Source organism: Alosa sapidissima, chromosome 13 (genome assembly GCF_018492685.1).
Source record: "Alosa sapidissima isolate fAloSap1 chromosome 13, fAloSap1.pri, whole genome shotgun sequence".
Taxonomy (NCBI): domain Eukaryota; kingdom Metazoa; phylum Chordata; class Actinopteri; order Clupeiformes; family Clupeidae; genus Alosa; species Alosa sapidissima.
Genome location: NC_055969.1, coordinates 28,638,570 through 28,659,669, shown reverse-complemented (window position 1 = coordinate 28,659,669; position 21,100 = coordinate 28,638,570). Strand labels below are relative to the sequence as shown.

Here is a 21,100-nt window from a genome sequence, read left to right as displayed (position 1 = left end):
AAACACGGCTGATATGCTAACACACATTACATTGATGGCTGCACTCTCCAGCCTTTGTGGAGCAGATGCAACATCCTCATCATATTAACAGTCTCTTTTCCAGCTCATGGTCAGACATTATCAACTCCTCCTGCACTCTGTGAATGTACCTGCAGGACATCGGTCAACGTCACCAGCCAGGCTCTGGATCAAACGACTGTAAAAACAAACCAGAATACAAGCATTGGGATTTTTACAGAAACAAAGGTCTAGTCAAGTAAAATAGATACAGTAAGTATATGTAGGCAATAAGATGCTGAAGGTTTGTGTTACAGTGTAAATCAGTCAGTATTCCTATATCATTACAATATCAAAGGACTTATGTCCACAGTTCTTAAAATTTTTGTGGATCTTCGGCAGCAGATGGACATCCAGGCATACCTGACGCCTGTGACTTCCTGGTTGTGGAATATGTTGACACATGAGGAGGTGCGAGGGTCCCAGGCGCAGTAAGGGTCCCGAGCCAGGATGCAGTCCCCACAGGTGGGGTACTTCTCACAGAAAGCAGTGGGCGACTGAACCACACCAGAATCTGAACCAGCATACAAAAACCTGGCCTGGTAACAAAACATACACGCGCACAAATTTAACATGATCTCCCACTACAGAAATTAGTACACATGTCATCCGCTGGCAGCATAGAAAACACAAGTCTGAGCAGCACTGGCCTAAAAGATCCAACAGACAGCAATGTATCCAGTTTCAACTTGGGCTCTGTGGTTATGCATATCTGTGTTCGAAAACCACCAACAGGTATCTCACAATGTTTGTGAGGCAGAATGAGAAACAATAGACACACTTGTGGGTACTGGCTGCAAAACGGAAGAATGACTTGTGGTTGTCTGATTGTGCAGACTTGCTGTCTCCATCATCGGAAAAGTTTCTCCTTCCAAGCTAAGTAGAAATGCAGCTGATATTACAAGCGATGGTTATCCTAAACCAGTGGTGTAAGCATAACGGAATATGAGGATCTGGGGGGATATGGGAAATATGGCTAAATGAATAACTACATGAAAAATCAGGGGAGGGAGCGAATGCAATAGCAAAAATGAGATGGTCTCTTCGGGTGCTGGAGAAGTGGCATGCGTATGCAGACCAAGCTGACCAGCTGTTGCTGATCTAGGCATATAGCATTTTCCTCTTTCTTTTGGCTCAGACGCATGTGCCTTACTTACCCCTTGTGTGGACAGAAGCAACGTCTTAATGGCCTCAGCCTTTTTGAGGAGTTGAATTTCCTCCACTGTGTGGACTTCTCCCTCATAAACCACGGATTTGTGCAAGACTCCTTTATCTGGTCAAAAAAAAACAAAAAAAAAAACAAACAAAAAATCAGTGGTCATGAGAAATGCAAGCAGAACACTGAGACAACGCGTCCACAGACCAACACAAGCATCAGCAACACACGCAGACAGACAGGACATTCACCTGTCCCTGTGAAGATGACGTCATACATGTTGTTATCAAGGGCACGGACCCTTTCCACAGCAATCTGTGTGTAGTTGACGTCTTTGGTGATGAGCCGGGGGCCGTTACCAATGGGCAGCACTGGGTCCTCCAGCAGTGGGTGGTCCTTCACAAACTGGAGTGTTTTATCTGGGAGATGCAGCGAGTTGCTGATGTTTTGCAGACGGTTGTGGTTGTTGATGCACTGCAGGAAGAGAGCAGGTTCCTTTGATCAACACAATTCACACGTCTCGTCTCACCACTGCCAATGCACTGAATAGGGCTGTGCTTTCCATATCGAAATATCAATATATCGACATATCGTATCGCCACTTGTGCAATATATTGTAACGCCACCGCTGCCAAATATTGATATTTCTAATAAAAGCATTAGGCTGTGCAAAAATGTCTATACAGCCGACTATTGCAATATTTGTTTTGGTGGTACACAGTAAATTGTGTTTTCAGCTCCCTTTTTACATTTTCAATACATTGCACACTGCGATACATGTATTGAATGCGCTGTACCACAATATATTGTGATGTATTGTATTGTGACCTATGTATCGTGATGCATATCGTATCGTGAGGGCCTTGCCAACACGCAGCCCTAGCGCTGCGCCAACTCAGGTGAGCGTACAAAGGTGCACAGAGTGCACGCTTGCATCCTCCAAGAGGTCTTGTGGAGAACTGAGCAGACAGAGAGCTGATTGGATCAGTAACATTTTTGGGAGTCCTTGATTGTGAAAATGGCAAGCACATGCCTGCTACTTAAATACTGAAAGCATTTTAAACATCAAAATACTGACTGACCAGACCAACTGACCACAGGGTTAGTGAGGGGTCCAAAGGTTTTGTCTGAGTTAATTGGAGTTTAGTCTGTCCTGTGTCCACCTCGGAAATATATAGGTAGGGGAAAGGGGTTACATTCCAAGAAGGGGGCAAGGCAGTGCTTCAAAGAAGAAAAACATGGGTGATGCAGAATCTTCTTTGAAGTCATGTTGGTATGCACATCAGCCTGTCTGCACTTGCTTACTAGAAAACAATAACATAACCAAGCTTGCTGGACAAACAAGGTAACTTTAAGGTGCTATTGTTAACTATTCAATTTACCATCAACTGTCATGACTTTTTTATGGTTGGGCTCATTCTTCACACCTTTTCATACTAGCTGATCAGGCTATATTTCAGCTATGTAAAAGCACACATATACTTGCTCGCCATGATATGTTATGCACTGTGCACTTGCATGGCTTGGTGTCAAAGAATGGGTTCATATCTGATTTTTTTGAGTGTGGTGGAGGCTTGAGGACATGCAAAATAAAATAATTTGAATACAACTGAAACTAAATACAAGAATAAGATCTATTATGTGCATGACACCCAGCAACGTGGGATTATTAATGCTTTGCATTATGAAAAGCTTTTGTTTAAAAGATTAGTAGATGTAAATGTCTATTCAAGAAGTTCACCAGACAAAGACTTTGGGTGGCTCTGCTTGTGATCAGATGGTTCAGACCCTCCACTAATCTCAGTCTAAAGAGGCAGTCATGAGTGAAGACAGACTCACCGCTCCTGGCCGAGGACTGGGCGTGATGCCATTGTATCGAACCCACTTTGTGTGGGACTGTTCCACAGTGGCTTTCTGCATATATTTCCCCTTTGAGAACACTTCCTCAACAGAGGACATGTTGTAGGCACACACTGCTGACAAGCCAACATTTGCCCTGAAAGAAGTAAACCAGGAAAAAAAAAACAAAAAAAAAACACATTTAACACAAATGTAAAAAATGTCAAAAATACATGTAAAGATAACTGATTGAGGTTACAAGTGAAAATCACAAGCCAACCCACTACAAATGCTGACACCACACCAGCATATAATACAGCACACCCACCATTGAGAGGTGAAAACCCCATAGATGACCGTTTCTCTCCAGTCCGGGGTCCTCAGGATGAACACATCATGAACCACGTTGAAGACAAAGTTGAGCTCAGGCATAGAGCATACCAGCTTGGCCTTCAGGAAGGATGTCCACTTCTTCTGCAGTGTCCTCTGGCCACCTAAGTCACCCTAGAGAGAGGAACAGGGGAGTGTCACAGGATAGTTATGCCTTCTCCTAGCTACCAGCTACTAATGTGCAGTGTCACACACTGAAAGTAGAGGGGATAATTATGATTACTAAATGGACATCTACACTCATAGTTACTTAAACCTTTACATATTTAAAGGGACCCTTCAGGCATCACCCAAATTACAGACTCGGGTGAGATTTGCACCTGCTGGAACGATAGGAGGGTGAAACCAGCTTTCACCCTCCACTGTGTGAAGTGCCCCCCCGCCCCCTCCAATTATCTGAGCAGCATCAATGAGGGCATTCTGGTGCCAGATAACATACTCACCTTGCAGACACGTGCAATCCTGGGGATCAGTAGTTTGCCATAGAACTCGTACTCCACAGACACCTCAGTGAAAAAGTAGTAGATCTTATCATCATCACCATCTGCACTGTTTTTACTCTCTCGGATGACATCAGCAAACACAAAGCTGGGCTCTGTGAAAAAAGCAGGATGAGGGTTAGTGTCTGGGAGAAATCTGCTGTACTGTATGATGCCAGTCCCATGTTAGTTCTAAAAAGCTTGATGAATCTGAAATGTAAATTACACTGTCCCACAAAAATGGCAACAATGAAAACTGAATTTTAAAAACTACAGAATCTCATCATTACCATTAAGCCATGATGTGGAGTACTCTGTGCGCAACAGACTCTGGGACAAGGAGTATCTGGAGATAATGGGCTCGCTCCCCAGAAAGTTATAAGCCGTTCCTGAGTACAGTTCTCCATCTGGAAGATCACAAATCAGAGCTTTAACACCCACTCAATGGACTTGAACAGCCTAGACAGGAGTTTCCACTCCAGTGTTCAGAAAAACAACAGTGGCTTTTCTCCATGGGCCCTGAGGCCATCAGGATATCGGGTCAACTCACCAACCATGACTGTGGTAAAACTTTGTGCCGGGTCGAAGGAGCACTTCCCCCTCCCATCCTCCTGCTTCTCCTGAAGCTTAAAATCTTTAAGGGTCTGGAAAAAAGGCAAAGGAAGTAGATCAACTGTGGTCCCATAGTATGAAACGTAAAAGAGTGGGAAAGTAAAAGGAGGGAAATCTGCACAGTGTCATGGTTGACATACCAGGTGGTCACACTGAGGCTGGAAGGCATGCGTCCCACAGACATACAGGCTGTCTTTGTTGAGGACTTGTAAAACCCGAATGTAGTTCAGACACTCTGTCTGTGGGAGAGAAACGCAAGTCACAGTGAGCAACATGTCTGACATGCTCAAATGCCTATGGAAGACTTCATAGATAGAAGAACACTGATAGTGATTTTAACCAACATTCCAAACATACCTCTTTTGACTTTCCTTTTGCAATACATTTTTCCATGTGTGTTTCTGGAACTTTCCAGATGACCTGTGTAGAATGAAGGACTGTTTAAGTATCATTTGATTTAGGGTAACTCTCAAGTAAATTCCCTGAGTGATCACAGTACATGTTGGTCTTCTACATACTGTGTGTATTTTACCTTGTTCTTCCTGACAGACACATCTTTCATGCTGAGCTCGAAGATGGCCTCCCTCGCACCCACATACAGCACATGTCTCTCCTCACTCAGTAGCAGTGTAGAGTAGTTAAAGACTCCTGGCTCAGAGAACTCCACCAAATTTACATCTGTACAGAAAAGCACAAATTCATCAAACAGAAGACAAATGAACCAATTCAGGAAAGGGTATAAAACCATTTTTAAATCCAACGTGGATGTCATAGGCCATAACAGTTAGGGTGTTTAGCCCTTTTGCTGAATTGTTCAGTCCTTTCTAGAAGAAAAAAAAACATATATAAATTGTTTGTTTGTTGTCTAACAGTGGACTTCCTGCTTAGAAAGAGGAAGAGGAGACAGAGAAAGCAAGTGAGCACAAGTGAGAGATGATTTATGATGAACTTGGCAACACTTTGCGCTCTGCTATGCCTGGCAGCTTCCGTGTCACTCTACAGAGACAGCTCAGGTTGCGTGCGCCGACGCTCGGCCCATAACACCAATGCGCCCACACATGCTCGGAAACCCCCTCCCTCTGCCATGTGCACACGATGAAAGCAAACACTCCGTCTCGATGACTGCCTTCTATTTTGCAAGTCTCTCTGAGGTGGCATAGATTTTTTGATAGCATATTTACATATTCCATACAGCAGATACTTTGGTTAATGACGCAGAATGAGCCTTGAGATAAAGCTAAATTGTACACGGTGAATGAGCAACATAACATGCCTTGATGGGTGTCATTTTTACCTTCATGCTTCCATGATGTCCTCGGCCCACTGGATGGTCCGTGTGAGGAGACCTCGAGGAGCAGTCCAAGAAACACTCCCAGCACACTGAAGGCCATATTAGTTTCCGGGATCTTTGGCAGAGTGAGGTTACCTCTGTTAGGAGAGAACAAATTGATGTCTAGTGTGTGAGTAGATTCAAGCTATGCTGACAACAAGGTGAAGGGAAGAAAACTAATTCACAATCTCAAAGCGAGACAGTGCAACTGATGAAGCGTGCAAATGGCAACCACAGACTCCACTTCCCCTCTGCTGTTGGTTAGCAGTGCGTGTCTTTCTGTGAAACTGGCAAAGAGAGAGAAATGCCACTTTGGAGAGAAGCAAAATGTACAGAATAAGAATGAGGTGGTTTAAGATTCCTCATGATTTGTTTCCCTCCTGGATTTAAACATCATTTTTGTTTCCCTCCTGGATTTAAACATCATTTTTCTGGAACACATCATCTAAACCAAACTTTGGGGAAAATTCCCAAAAATGAGAAACACTGAAACAAATAAGAAACACTAAAACGTGTCACTGACTTCTTACACTCAAAACAGAGCAGATCAAAATCAGAGGTTTGCGTGACTACATGATCATGCTATGTAATCACAACATACACCCACTTTCCTGCACCAGACAGACACCATACCTGACTGACAAAATAAACATTTGTCAAAAACTCATGTTTTGTGATCTAGCATTTTTTCAAAAATGCATGCAAAATCAAAGATTTCCCCATTGGTGTGGGCTGGAAACAAACAATTCAAAATCAAACAAACTAGTAGCTCAAAGTTAATGTAACTTAACCACAATCTATCAGAATTCCTGCACCATATCTAATCAATTTTAACCACAACAACAAACCCTGCAGGATATGACTATTTGAGGCTGGTCATGGCCACTTGACTTAATTATATATATTCTGAAGATAAAACTTCCCTTTGCACACTCTATGTGTGACAAAACGTACACAAATTCACACATCGTATTTGTCTCATCACCATCCTTATTAGAGCAACCTGCAGCATTAGAGCAACGTGCAGACAAAGCATAAGGGGGTAAAGAAAGGGGAGGGGGAGGGCAGTTGAGAGAAACTTGTTGGAAAAAAAATTGAGACAGCAAAGTACCTAATTTAGCTGCATGTAGCTAAACGTGCAGCTGTAGCTGAATGTGTGAATACATTATATATATATATATATATATATATATATATATATATATATATATATATATATATATATATATATATATATATATATATATATATATATATTATAAAAGGCGGCCTGTTCCTACCTCTTGCTTGTCTAATTTAGAGTTCCCCTTTTGGTCCTCCCTAGCTATTCATTTGTTCCCACCATCCCTGACCTGCTGATAGTGTTGATAACTGAGGTTAACAGCCCCACATGACAGAGCTGGCTAGTGTAAAACAGATCCCTGGAAGAGAAAGAGGACACCCAAGATAGCGCGCCTCTTGACTGTTCACTGCACACTGATTCTCAAGGTTTGCTCTGTCTTCACTAGTTATCCAGCAAAGACTGCAGCCAATGTGACACTAATCCACTAGTCCATGGAACATTGTGAGATACAACACAGACGTAGGTCACACAAGTGGAGCATTCACACGGGTCACGGTGGGCCAGTGCATAGCTGCAGTGTGCATGCCACTTCTGATATAGGTGCTTGAAAAGACGCCAACATTGATGGTTAGCACAGTCAGACATGGCACATGTTGCACATATAATCTTCAAAATCAACACGCAAACCTCTCCCAAAGCCTGTCCAAATGTCCCATTAGATTTAATCTGCCCCTAACCCCGGCCAAACTGGGTCAAAAAGCAGAAAGCTCAGGGGAATAGCCAGTCTCCTGGCACACAGAAAAATGAAATAAGTTTTTTTTTAACAAATTACAGTATAAGCTGATTACTTTAACCTTTTTGTCAGCAACATAAAGATATTGTGGAAATGATCAACTATAGTCTTACGTCCCTGTAATTGTACACTTTCGTTGAACAAAAAGAATGGTACTTTTCACTGAAACCAGGAAATACTAAGCCTAAAATTAACCAAAGTAATTTGATTACTGGTCATTTTTCGTTTCACATCAAATCACATGGAAAACTAACCTAAATGGGAGGTGCCCATAAAGAACAATAGCCCAAGTCTTCTTTTGGCCCTCTTTAGTTTCGTCTCTTGTTGTCCAGAGGTTAACCTGAGATCACAGACGATTGCCTGACCTTCTCATTGACAGGCAGTTCGGCGTCAGCTTGGCCTATTGCCTCTGTAGTCCAGCGAGTCTGGGTCTGGATGTAATGTGCTGTCGGCCAGAGGCTATGCATACAGCTGGAGTTACAGTGGGTAAGCCGCCACAGCACCACAGCCAGATGGCCAGTTTGGCTTTTTTTTCTCTCGTTGAAAGTTGAAGGGAAAGTGATCCTTCGTGAGAGAACAGGTAAAACTGGTTCTTTGGAGTCCTGCTGCAACAGAAAGGGCGTCTGTTTGACTTCATGAAAGATGGAGGAGGGTCAGGGAAGGTTACATAAAGGTCTGCAATCAGATTCCGCTCACGCTGCCATCTGATAACAGGTGTTCTATAACTGCATTCTGATAGCTGGTTGCTTCATTTGCACTGGTCGTGCACAGACATGATTGCCATGATGTTGCTGACCATCACGGCATGGAAATTCTGTGACAAAAGAAACTGAAGTGTACTCTTTTTAAACTTCAATGAAAATGGCAAATGTACTTATCCGGGTATCTGTTATAGGATAGCTAGCGCTTTTAACTCCACCCAAGAATTCATGCTTCAATGACAGACTAAGCTTAGTAGTATTTGGTAAAGCTGTTGAGAGGCCTTGTATCACACTATGGATTTACAAGACGATAGAACTTCTTCAGGATATGTAGTCTAGAGGAAAGGGGGAGAGTGAGGAGAGCCAGTTGTACTGGGGAATTGCACTAAGTCTGCAAAAAATATAAAAGGATAGTTCAAAGTTACAGGCGCAAGTAGTAGTAGCATTGATTTTATGAGGACACTGAGGCAGCATGTTGGCATCATGGATATTGCTCTTTTATTGACCATTCAACTGGATGCCCCAAAGCAAAGAGGGACATCAAAGGGTCAATATCAGGCATGAATGGGGTTTTCAGCTACATCCGCTTTTGGGGGGGGGGGGGGGGGGGGACACCTGGAGGGGAAGAGACGGCACAGATGCACTCAGAGCCGAGCTCTATAGCAGGCCAACAGGAAGATCAGCTACTGCACAAGAGGCTGCAGAAGATGCTGCAGGATTGCTGCAGAAGGAACACTTGGCAAGAAGTAACAGCTATACTGTATAGTTCAACAGTGGCATTATCCAGGACCAGCTCACCACCAATTCAGTTTATCTCTGACAGTTTGATTGCAGGAACCACAAAGTCTTTACTTGGATGGTTACAACTGGTGGGATATTTTCTTGGCAGTTATTTCCATAACTTTGTATGTTTTTCCACTTCAGTTCAGTGACATATAACCTCTCACAGCAACTAAAGCTGTGGTTTCAGTATTCCGCTGAAATGAAGTAGCCCTTCAGTTTATAGTGTAGTCTGTTAATGTTATTAAATGGAAATCAGTTTAATAGTATACATCTCCTTGTCACCTACATAATCACCATGGTAACTCAGAAAAGTTGCAATTTAAAGGGGAACTATGCAGGTTTTTTTAGCTTAATTTACCTTAACTGAACAGCCTCGAAGTCATTGGAATGGTTACATGACTTTTTTCGGGTTGAATGGTGGCAGTCTCTCTTCCCCCGGCGCCTGTGAGCGGAAAAACCACCCTTTCAACTTTGGGCCGGCGGGCCGACGGCCTCAGAGGCAGAAAGTCTCGCGATGTAACAAATTGCTTTACTACACCACACACACATACACACCAGGCACCGGCTAGAACAAGGTAGCGATGGAGTTTCTCAGACGTTCGTCATGGCAGAGCCAGCGAAAAGAAGCAGAAAGTGAGTGAACTGTTGTCGAAGGAACAGGGAAAGAGGAAAGCGGCAGACTGACCGATTGAGGAGTGTCGTAAAATATATACTCCGAAGCTGTAGGGGGAGCTCTGCAGAGAAACCTGCGAGCAAAAAGCGAGAAAAAAACACAGAAGAAATGGCCAAGACTGCAGTTTCTCTTTTAAAATGGAGATATTCTTAATTGCATTTGGCATAATCAATAAAAATGGTAATCTACCAATGTCTGTGTTACTCTACATGATTACTGAACAATTATAGACAAATCGGTAGCCAGCGGTGGCTTTAAACAAATAAGATATTGATTGGCTGTGACAAATGAAGTGGCGCCCAGGGGAGGTCCAGTGCCACCTCACACACAGGCTTTGTCAGACAGTTCCTGTTCAGACTGACTCACTCATGCCAGAGTGGTGCGTGAGTCCTTCCAGAGAAGTTGTTTCTTTTCAGAGTTGTGACCCAGCTAAACTCTGCTACCAAATTCCTCAGACAAAAGGGCCACTATTTTGCTAATGTAGGAATATGACCTTGGAAGCATTGGTGTGAGTCACACAATTGGGTCTCCTACCACAATTTACACACACCAGGTGGCTAGACCGCAGCTCCAAAGACCAAAAGTAACACTGGCAAAATAACGTATTTATAACAAGACTCGCAAAAGGAGGTCAAAGGTACAAAGGGCTTTTTGTTTCCATAGGGACAAGAGTAATCTCTATTCTCTCTGTGCACTTTCTACAGTAAATAAACAATAGAGCCGAGAAAAACCACAGAGGGCCATCCACTTCCTCCACTCACCAAGCTGCCAATTCACATGCCAGGCTAGATTAGTCAAATGCCAAGCCAAAAAATCTCTAGTGATCCCAGGCCTCAGTGGACTGATCCATAAAGAATAAACACTCAACCCACAGAACCAAATATTCCAGAAAAATAAACCAATTATGTTGTAGACATATGACGGTGATGATTATGTTTGTTGACTAATGTGATACAGAAACCTCAAAAGTAAATATAAAAATCAATGCAAAAAAACACATGCAAACACCAACCACAACTGTCTGTTAATCTATGAGCATCTGTGCCCTAACCTTCTATAAAGACACATCCAATTCAACACCTGCTCATGAAACAAACAAACAAACAAACAAACAAACAAACAAACAAACAAACAAACAAACAAACAAAAACTAAAAACCGCTAAACGCCTGGCAAGACAATGCTCCAACTCTGTGGTGAGGCAGCAGTATGGGGGATCTCTTCCCCCCTCCTCCAGTGCCATCCTGTCAGGCTTGGCTTCTGCTGCTGGGCTCTGGCAGCTCCTTCAGTGCCCCTCTAGTGCGGTCAATGTGAGCAGTGTCTCATCCCTGAAAGGCCCGAGTGGGCCCATCCGTGGGGGCCCATCCATGTACAAGTCAGCAGATCCAGGGCATATTGACAGACATTTTGTACAAAAAAAGAACATTTGTTAGATTTTAGAAGATACAGAATCTTTCATTGTGTGTTTGCACACTGCGCTGTAATCAATACACTTGATTGCAATCGACTCTCTTGCTTACTACCAGATGCCTCAGGGTGAATCTATGAGCATTCTGACCAATATCCTACCCATTCTGAAACATCCCCCAAAAGAGTGTCTCTGTTCCTCCTTGCAGAGTCCTGCCTCTTTATGTGGGCACCAAGAGGAGTAGCCCTGTGAAATGTGGTATCTGTTCGGCCATGTCAAGTCACTCTGAAACACAATACTACGACCACAGCGTTTGGCCTTGATGACAGATGTCAGATGCACTATAAATAATGGGTGTATACTGGGTTTTTGGTTTTGGCAGTAGAATTGATGTTCTCCACATGACATCATAATCTTAAGTCACAGAAACAAAGGAATTCCTTTCATTAAAAAAAGAAAAGATATCAGAATAATAAATTATTGGCCATACATACGCATAGAGTACTCCTGGCATAGATTAATCAACCCGATTAAAGAACATGGCTGAATGCTAGACAGAGGGTTCCTGTTCTGAGAATAGCATGGTAAGTCCATGTGAGCTATTTAGATAAATCCTCTGCCATAATATATATGGAAAAAAGAGAGAGAGAAAAAAAAAAAAAAAATAAATAAAAAAAAAAAAAAATAAAAAAAAATCAACCAATACATCAGACAAAGAAATTAAATCCCAGAACATCTGCCGAGTATCTTTCCATTTGCAAATAAAATCCCTGAGGATGACAAAAAAAGGAAATGATTGGTGGTCAGAATTTGAAGTTCAATGCTTTCATATTCGGCCAAAGAACAAAATACATATTGTCAATTTGCAGAACACTCCAAAAGTCTTGACCTGGCTGGCAGAATGTGGGGAGTAATAAAGCCTAAGGGAGTTGGAGAGAACTGGGCAGGGTCATCACCATACAACGAACACAAAATGTATGCCCTCACGTATAATTGCTACCCTCCGGATGACTGCTGAGCTAGCAGCTCACCATAAAGTGACCACACTAAAGGGAAATGAGAGGTCAGCTCTTGTTAAAATGTATATTTAGCCTGTGATTGAGAGCCTTTCAAAACACACCCTTCGCGGATCACATGAGGAGAGCATGGTTTAAAAAAAGACCATAAACAAACAGAGTTGTGGAGAGGTGCAGCTCCAAACAGGACTCATTCTGGTGAGGATGCTTTCTGCAGCAGCACAGTAAAATGTAATGACCATGTGTGCCTTTCTGAAGCCTAAAATGTAAGGATGAGGTTTGGAGCGCCAGTGCATTACCATCTGCTAGCGTAGTGCAGAGAGCAGAGTGGCCACGCTTAGTCAGAGGTCATCGGAAACAAACACACAGCATACTTGACATGTGGACACAAGGAGGAGCCTTCATTTAGCCCCTCTTATTTATGGTGAAGCCATCTCCACCATTGCACCAGCCAATGTTGCGCGCACACACACACACACACACACACACAGGTGACCCTGACATGCCACCAACCGACATTCAGAAACCTTCTCACTTTGACAAGACCTCATCTCTCAGCTCCCAGCCTTGACATTCTTCAAGCCTCATTTGAGCAGGAGGTGGTCAAGACCCGGTTACCCCCACATTGCACATTGAGAAAGATACAGTCTATTCCCAAAGGGGACGAACCCAGCAGGGCACGAAAGCAGCTGAGCTGCTGGTAAAAACAATAGACATGAGGGATCAGTTTACAAGTCATAACAGTTGTGCCTGCCTCTCATCTCACCAGGAGACCGTCAAAGCAACTTAAGTAAAAAAATAATAATAATAAATCCCTTTCTGCATCTGCACGCTAAGTGAAATGAGGACTTTAGGGATCTTGGAGTCTGAAGGATTGCGGGGACCAGAGACATGCCCAAGTTGCACCAAAGCAGGATTTTCTTTCTAATGCCCCCTCTCTAAGATGACTGTGTGTGCACCAGTGCACCTGCACTTTATCCAATCTCATTACACCACAGAGAGACGTCACGCACAACCACAGGACAGGCAAATCACAGGCCAGAGGTGGTAGGAACAGCCACACTTCACAGAGACCCCCTGCTGCTCAAAACTACCCAGTAAGGACAGACAAATGAACCATTAACCAATGGTCTAGGAACAGTGTAAATATAGAGAGGGGTAATAAATATTAGCAGAGTTGTTGTGCAATGGGGCCTTGTCGCAGGCCTGAGCAGTATAGAGTCCAACAGAGCCAGGGCCCTTCCCGTTAACCAGAGTCCTATTTCTTGAGGTTAATATGATCCTGGGCATTAAGCTCTGGTGAATACTACTTGCCTAGCTATTTTGGGTGCCACGACAGACCGGTAGCCCTCTCGAGGCTGTTCCAGTGCCCTTCCTGCTGATGGGCTTGCGCAGGTGCCAGGGTGACCGTGGCGGGCGCTCTATGACAAACTCTCGGGAGGGGGATCCGGTTTAACCCTGGTGGGGTGGGATCGCTTACCGACCGCTCACCACTTACTCCCGTGCCCTCCACCATATCTGCCTTGCACCAGCACTTGGGACTCTGGGAGTGTACCTTGTTCACGAGACCCTCCGCGAGTGTCTGCTTCCAATACAACCGTCTCTCCCCCTCCCCACCCCTGACTCATGTGGTGTATAAATACAAGTTAAAAGTTACACCCAGGGAGAGATCCGGTTTAATGGGCTGTCTAGTTAATGGCCATTTAAAATCCCCTCCTAATTCTCTTAACCCAGTACATTAATAGTGACCCGAATTCGGGACAAATACAGTGCCCCCCACCTCCCCCCAACAACCCCCATGCATTTTTTTGCACCTTATCATGAACTACCATAGTCATGCTATATACCATTTTAAAGCTGAGAATCTCAAGAATCGATATATGTAAAGCTTTCCATGAATTAACATATATTTTGTGTGTAAAATATAAGTTTATCCCGATATATAACATATCAGAATACCCCCCTCCACCACCCCCCAAAGTTGCTGCGTTCATACTTTGTCACTTGTCTGTATGGCCGTACCAATAAGTTAGCCCAGCATGCTTGGTCTTGAAATTTTCGTAAGAATCCATAGATGTAAAATATCTACATTGTTTTATTGCCAATATATTGAGTAGTTGTACACGCCAGTACAAACAAAACAGATGCATACGAAAAGAAGCGAAGTAAAAACTTATTTTTCGCGGAAATCCATATATTTCGGTTCTACTTCCATTATTGTCGCTGGATTCACGGTACTCTGCGTGTTCACGAGGCTCTTCTGATTCCATCGATACCAATTACATGTCTGTAGGACCAATGAGAGTCGAGATAGATGCCATCAAAGCCAATGAGTCACGTAAGCGATGAATCTGACAACCAGTCTTTGAATGGCAATAGCGCTGCGTCTGATTGAGCCAATGAGATGGGACCTAGATGTCTGTGTAGCCAATGAGGAGAGCTTTCTTTAGACATGTGACACATCGTCACATTCTACTTCCTTGTCGGCTAAATTCAATGCGTAAAACAGATGCGTAAACATAGTCACCGAAGCAGTGTTTTGGAAGTGTTTTACTGAACAAGCAAGAGGCAGTTTTTGAAGGTTTTTGTTTGTAAAAACATGCCAAAAAGACAAGCAAAAACGAAACATGTTGAACCGGAGGACATCGATGATCTGGAGGAGCCGAAAGTAGTTTCTCCGAATGCGACTCCGAGGAGGAGCACAACTTTTTAGCTGGGAAGGACCCTGATTTCGAGCTGTGAGTATACTACTTATATCCATATACAGTTACAGATACAGTTTCGTTTGCTTTTGTAATGTTTAGTGCATAGTTTTTAGGTGTTAGGTGAGAATGCAGTGTGTGTGTGTGTGTGTGTGTAAAAGAGAGTGCAGGGGGAGGTGTGAATAGTTCTGGTATCTGGGGGAGGGGAGTTAGGTGAGAATGCAGTGTGTGTGTGTTTGTGTAAAAAAGAGTGCAGGGGAGGTGTGACCTGAGTACACACATTTATATAATTTGTATAAGTTGTTGGGAAGGGTTTTCATATACTTTAGTGGGTCTGAGTCTAACTTCCATCTGTACAATTGTATCAGTGACAGCAATGAAGACTGGGTCCCACCAAGCAAAACATCAAGAGCTGAGGATCCTGTGTCTGAGGAAGAGGAGCCGGTGGCTGAGACCAGTGGCTGAGACCAGTGGGACACAAAGAGGAAAGGGTGCTGCAAGAAGCAGGGGGAGAGGCAGAGGAAGGGGGAGATAATAATATTTACTATTTTTACCTTTGTTTCATTTTATAATACAAATGTTTGCTGCATTACCTTGTTTGTCATTTTTTCATGGAAATCTCAAAGGTGTTGGAGCAAAAGTAAGAGTTCCAGGTCAGATAATGCATCTCTAAATGTATGGCACAGCCACTGCAAAGCTCTCCAGGGATCACTCCATCATGAGACACAGACTGTAACCTTTCATTTGACACCAAGATCATGGTTCTGCATAAAGGGGTTCTTGTATAGGAAGAGTTTTAGTTTTGGGTAACCAAAGGTCCTTTTGGAGTCTCCAAATGGACACTTAGCAAAACGCATGTGTATGCCCACACAAATATGGGTCCCACACAGTCATACTTCATCCTATAAGGATCTACTTTGACATACAGATTCACAAGACCTGGTAGTGGGCCTCAGTGGTGTTTTCAAGAGAAAATAAGTGACCAAGAGGGCAGAATGTGGTCATTTCTAGAGATGTGCATAACCGCCTATAAAAAAAACTATCATTCTACCCTTTGCCACTCTCTGATAGTTCATCACACAGTCAATCTATTGGTACCAAAAAATTCTACAAGGCCTTAGCTTTCCAAAGAGGTCAGGCACTTGATTGTAAGTCAAAGTATGTGGCAACAGGGCCATTTTAAGTAGGCGGTGTGCAATTTCGAGGAAAAACTCCAAAATAGGGGTGGAAATGTATAAGGTTAAGGGAGCTGGTATTGAGATGCCATAAGCACATCCACACATTAAACAATTTATACGCTGAAGTTATTTTATTCCATTTGGACAGAAACAACCAGTGCCAAACAATCCACTGAGAAGACCTTCCCCGCCAGGCTTCACTGGTACTGTACACTGCCTGCTGCTAAACCGAGGAAAGGAACCTGGTGATGTGTTTACTGTGAAAGCCCAAGCCTCTGGAGGCCTCACAAAGCCACAGCAGTTAAGAGCTGTGGTCTAGAGTGATCCAACACCCAGGTGTCCTGCACACTGCACCCCCCACCCTGTGCTAACCAGCCTTTAATACAACTCCTAAAGTCCATGGCAAACACCCACTTTCCAAAACTATGGAAATGGGCACTTAAGAGCGTTCCCCACTGTTGCCGCGGACTATTTCCAGCATGGCACTGATTTCATGGTCTGATTTAGACCAGGGGAAACAAAGATCCCTTTTGGGGTTCCTTCGGAGAGTTTATGGCCACTCCAGACGCTTCCAGCAGCCTGGCCCCCTGAACTTGGCACTCACACAGGAGAGACGAGAAACTTCAGTGAGAAACGGGGGATGCAATCGAGCCAAAACATTCCATCAATTCTCCCTGCCTATCAGGGATGGAACCCGGTCAAAGACAAGCACTGATGCTTCACACTATTCCCCATCAGTGCATCTTGCACATCTCACCAAAGGTGCCTTTTAAGACTGTTACACTCAAACAATGGCTACCCTTGTGTGACTGCCTTCCCGTGCCATTGGTGTTTCTGTACACCAGTGTGGTAACTAAAGCACTCGACAGTTCCCACACTATTTTAGTCTCACCAGGTCAGGCCAACTAACTCAACTGATCTGATAACCCATCCCAACTGAGTTGTATCGCATAAGGACATTCCCAATACTAACCATTCAAAAAAACACAACAGGTAGAACAGGTTCATGATCTGCAATATATACATCGCCTTATCAGATTTCAGTTTGCTGTTTGCATACGTCAAGCAAATAGGTGTGCTCTACTGAACACAAAATAAGTAGCAAGGTAGTAAGATGGCTTCTTGGAATACTCTGTAGTTTTGCTTTAGCCAACAGATTTATGTCCTAAATATGTGATCAGCATTAGTAACAATGGCTATGTAAAATGCTCAAATAAAGGCTGCATTACACTGAAATACGGCATACGAATGCTTTCAAATAACACAGGCAACAAAGGCAAGGCAAGGCAAGGCAAGGCAAGGCGAGGCAAAGCAACAAAGTGGCAAATACTTCTGAAAAATATATGAAAGGAAACATTTGATTTCATCAAGTCAGGATATAACTCAAGTAAAAAATGTAGAGGGAACACACAGGAGAAGCCGATGAGGCAAAAGCATAAGTGGGAGCATTGCTGAAAAGGAAAAAAGGAAGCCCCTTATGTCTCTGAAAGAAGCAAGGTTGCAAAGGGGGATGGGGGAGTGGCCCCTCAGCAACACAAATAGCAAGAGCACAAGCAGCCAAAAACTGCATCTCAATCAACTCGGGGAACATCAGGTCACAGGAAGACAATTAACAGAGCAGTGAAAGAGTATTTATAAAGAGGGGTTTGCATTTTAAAAATCAATTCCCAGGCTAGGAGTGTCTCAGAACCGCCACCATCAAGGCTTTTTTCATGCAGAGGTGGTTTGGGGGAGGGGTATTGGTGGGGTGACATTGGGGGGTGCGGGAGAGGGGGGGGGTGTTATGCAGTATTCGTGTTGTAGCATGCAGGTCTGCAAGTGTTCCAAAGAGGGTGGGAGTTTGTTTCTGACCTGTGGCTCCTCAACGACGTTCGACTAGTTGAGTCTCTTTCTTCCCGCTGAATTACAAAATCCTCAAGCTATGGGGAGGGAGAGAAAAGTATAGAATGACAAATGACATCACTAGTTCATGGGATATCACTAGTTCATATCAATGCATCTTTACATGTGCATGTGTGTGAACAAAACAGCCGTTCCTAAAGATCAGTGTATAGAGCCTGAGATACAAAGTCCTACATTTAAAAAAAACAAAAAAACAGCCACATTTAGAGTAATGAATCAACAAAAAACACACACCATGAAACAACATCTCTGGCACAGCTATGACATACCCATTGCTTCCAGTAGTACAGTTAAGCCAAATCCAACCACAACAGACAATATTCCTCCATCACATCGCACACTGCCTAGAAACTTAGCTGGCGTTTCAACAACTGGCAGGAAACAAGCTAAAACGATGAACACATACATAGGCATGGTCATAGTCCATGGGACATATGACAGTCATGAATAGACTATACTGCTTGACATCAATATATTATTCTATCTAAAAACAAGAGTTTGTCTGGTGTACCTGATCGATATTGATCCATGGAGGTCCCTTATCCAGCACTGAGCCCTTTGCTAGTTCAGGAGTTCATCTTCCTACTGAAACAATGAGTAGCTAAAAGTGCAGAATCTATGGAATATTCCAGATGATTCAATACTCTTCTGATCTGACCAAAATCCACATTGCAGAACTGGGAAGCAGACATTCTAGTCTTATCTCCATTTTCCATCCAGATTCACACCGTGGTAATCATGGCTCACTGCTGCCACAAAGACATTTCCATACATCAGCATCTGTGATATTCCCTTTTATGATCAGCCAAACATGCATCTTGTGTCTACATGCCCAGCTAAATAAGCAAGTGGAGAGGAGAATCTCTGCTCTCTAAGCTTCTGTGCCAGATGGCCAGTGCTTCATTCAAATCACTTTCCTTGCTCATTCAGAGGCTTCCCCACGCAAAATTAAAGAACTTCAAAAGAATGAATGCATTAAACAAGTCGAAGGAGCAGGGGACTCGACCCAACTCCCCTAGTAACACAGGAGCCTAGAACACAACCCACCGAGGAGGAACATCAACACATTGAACACACCAACATTACTTTTAACATTACACAAATCAATTTACACATTGAACACCAACATTAATCAGTGTTGTTATGAAATGAGAAGAACTGACAAACTGTTTATAACAAGATTAATTCCGCTGTCCTTTTGCCCCTAGCACTGCAACAGAGATCATTATTCTGTGATCGAGACAATATGCCATACAAATAAATCTAGGTCACAAGGGCATCCAAGCATTACAAGTGACTATATTGTTGAGGGGCACTGTACCAACAACAACCCATAATTATGTCAAATCATGCAGCAATTCCTGCACACGCACAAACTCTTATTAACTACCTCTGTTTATAGCTAATAAAAAGCCAACTGAACATGATTTTAACAGTTCTACCAAGCCATCCATTTAAAAGAAAATAACTATAAAATCTTGCCAAATGGACTTTTCAAGGTGCATATATCAGGCATACATCTCTGTGCTTTTTCATTTTCTGCAACACATTATAAACCAGGTCACTGAATATTTAATACCCAGAGCTGGAACCAGAGCTACAGGAGGTAGCTGTGAGAAGCATTGTGACAATTTTATCTGGGCTCCTCAAATAAGACTCCAGAATGAAGCCCTCACATTAATGACAGCTTAACTGCAGACAAAACAATATCATGGCAGACGTCAAAATGAAGCTACGCTCAATGGTCTACTTAGAATCGTGGGGGCGAATTGAACTCCCCCCAACTCCCCACGCCTCCCTCAACCTCACTCCATGGCAGGTGTCTGGATCCCCCCACATTCACACGCACATCAACACTCAGGCAGGGGGTATCAGAAGTTTGGAGAAGATGACAGGACGCCTTAACTGATGAGCTCTGTGTCAGGGGTCGCCCGCTTCTAAACAGCAGTCGGAAGCATTCGGATCTCGGCCTCACTTGACTCCCACAAAACGTGACACCGGCGTCTGACATGTCTCAATTCAGCCCTGTGTGACAGGCCCCTGCTGAGGAACACCCCTCTAACAGAGGCCCAAGAGCCAGCGGAAGTCTGCATGTCACGGGTGTCCCACTGATAATGGATAGCGCCTTTATTTACAATTTGAAGGTGACCTCTGGACCATGAACATGAATACCAGATTTAAGGATCCAAAAGATTAGGCCTACTTTAAATGTTGATTTCAAGAGACACCAGATTTTTTAAAAAGCCTATTATTCTGGCTGATATGTTGATTATGATCAATATAACTACATGGACAACATCGAGAGTAACACACTTACATAATCTGATCTTCAAACCAACTCATCTAAACATATGGTCCTAAAAGCAATTTAAGGGCATTTAGAAACATCATTTGATTAGAATGTGCCTCCCTCCAGCCAGACACACACTGTAAATTGCTAAGCTGATCTGAATGCATTAAACAAGTCGAAGGAGCAGGGGACTCGACCCAACTCCCCTAGTAACACAGGAGCCTAGAGCACAACCCACTGAGGAGGAACATCAACACATTGAACACACCAACATTACACAAATCAATTTACACATTGAACACCAACATTAATCAGTGTTGTTATGAAATGAGAAGAACTGACAAACTGTTTATAACAAGATTAATTCCGCTGTCCTTTTGCCCCTAGCACTGCAACACTGGCACTTGAACTTTGAACCCAGTTCACATGCAGCACTGAGTCATGAGTAAACAGAAAGAGCGCTGGGAAATGCCAATCATCCATAAGACATGTGATCACTCCGGGCTGGAAGACACCCAGCATTCTCCCCGCTCATCTCTACGGTCACACTTGCCACCACCCCAAAGCCCTCACCCCCTGCCACTTCTGCTCTGGGCCAGTTTAGAGAGGGGACAGGACAGGGCAAGAAACGGGCACAGGGCAGCAGAAAAAAGGGAGAAAGAGAGGAGAGCAAGAGGCAAGTAAAGGGGTGATTACTGAGGACTCTTTTCTCCGGTTAGCACCTTCCCC

The 21,100-nt window shown here is 43.5% G+C and overlaps 1 protein-coding gene across 8 annotated transcripts in view; it reads right to left on the bottom strand.

Moving 5' to 3' along the window:
• The window catches only part of sema4d (sema domain, immunoglobulin domain (Ig), transmembrane domain (TM) and short cytoplasmic domain, (semaphorin) 4D), a 36,871-nt gene that overhangs the window by 5,756 nt on the left and 10,015 nt on the right, over nucleotides 1–21,100 (bottom strand). For 5 of the 8 annotated variants that reach the window (XM_042058703.1, XM_042058707.1, XM_042058700.1 and 2 more), the window contains exons 3-15: nucleotides 5,828–5,961; nucleotides 5,066–5,211; nucleotides 4,891–4,953; nucleotides 4,674–4,772; nucleotides 4,472–4,565; nucleotides 4,212–4,328; nucleotides 3,886–4,037; nucleotides 3,381–3,556; nucleotides 3,053–3,209; nucleotides 1,465–1,687; nucleotides 1,215–1,330; nucleotides 421–596; nucleotides 150–196 (exon numbers count right to left, since the gene is read on the bottom strand). In XM_042058703.1, the coding sequence (XP_041914637.1) occupies nucleotides 150–196; nucleotides 421–596; nucleotides 1,215–1,330; nucleotides 1,465–1,687; nucleotides 3,053–3,209; nucleotides 3,381–3,556; nucleotides 3,886–4,037; nucleotides 4,212–4,328; nucleotides 4,472–4,565; nucleotides 4,674–4,772; nucleotides 4,891–4,953; nucleotides 5,066–5,211; nucleotides 5,828–5,961 (1,700 nt within the window). Of the gene's footprint in view, nucleotides 1–149; nucleotides 197–420; nucleotides 597–1,214; nucleotides 1,331–1,464; nucleotides 1,688–3,052; nucleotides 3,210–3,380; nucleotides 3,557–3,885; nucleotides 4,038–4,211; nucleotides 4,329–4,471; nucleotides 4,566–4,673; nucleotides 4,773–4,890; nucleotides 4,954–5,065; nucleotides 5,212–5,827; nucleotides 5,962–7,973; nucleotides 8,428–18,030; nucleotides 18,099–21,100 lie in introns of those variants that run through there. The other 3 variants (XM_042058704.1, XM_042058705.1, XM_042058706.1) reach the window with 2 other exon arrangements.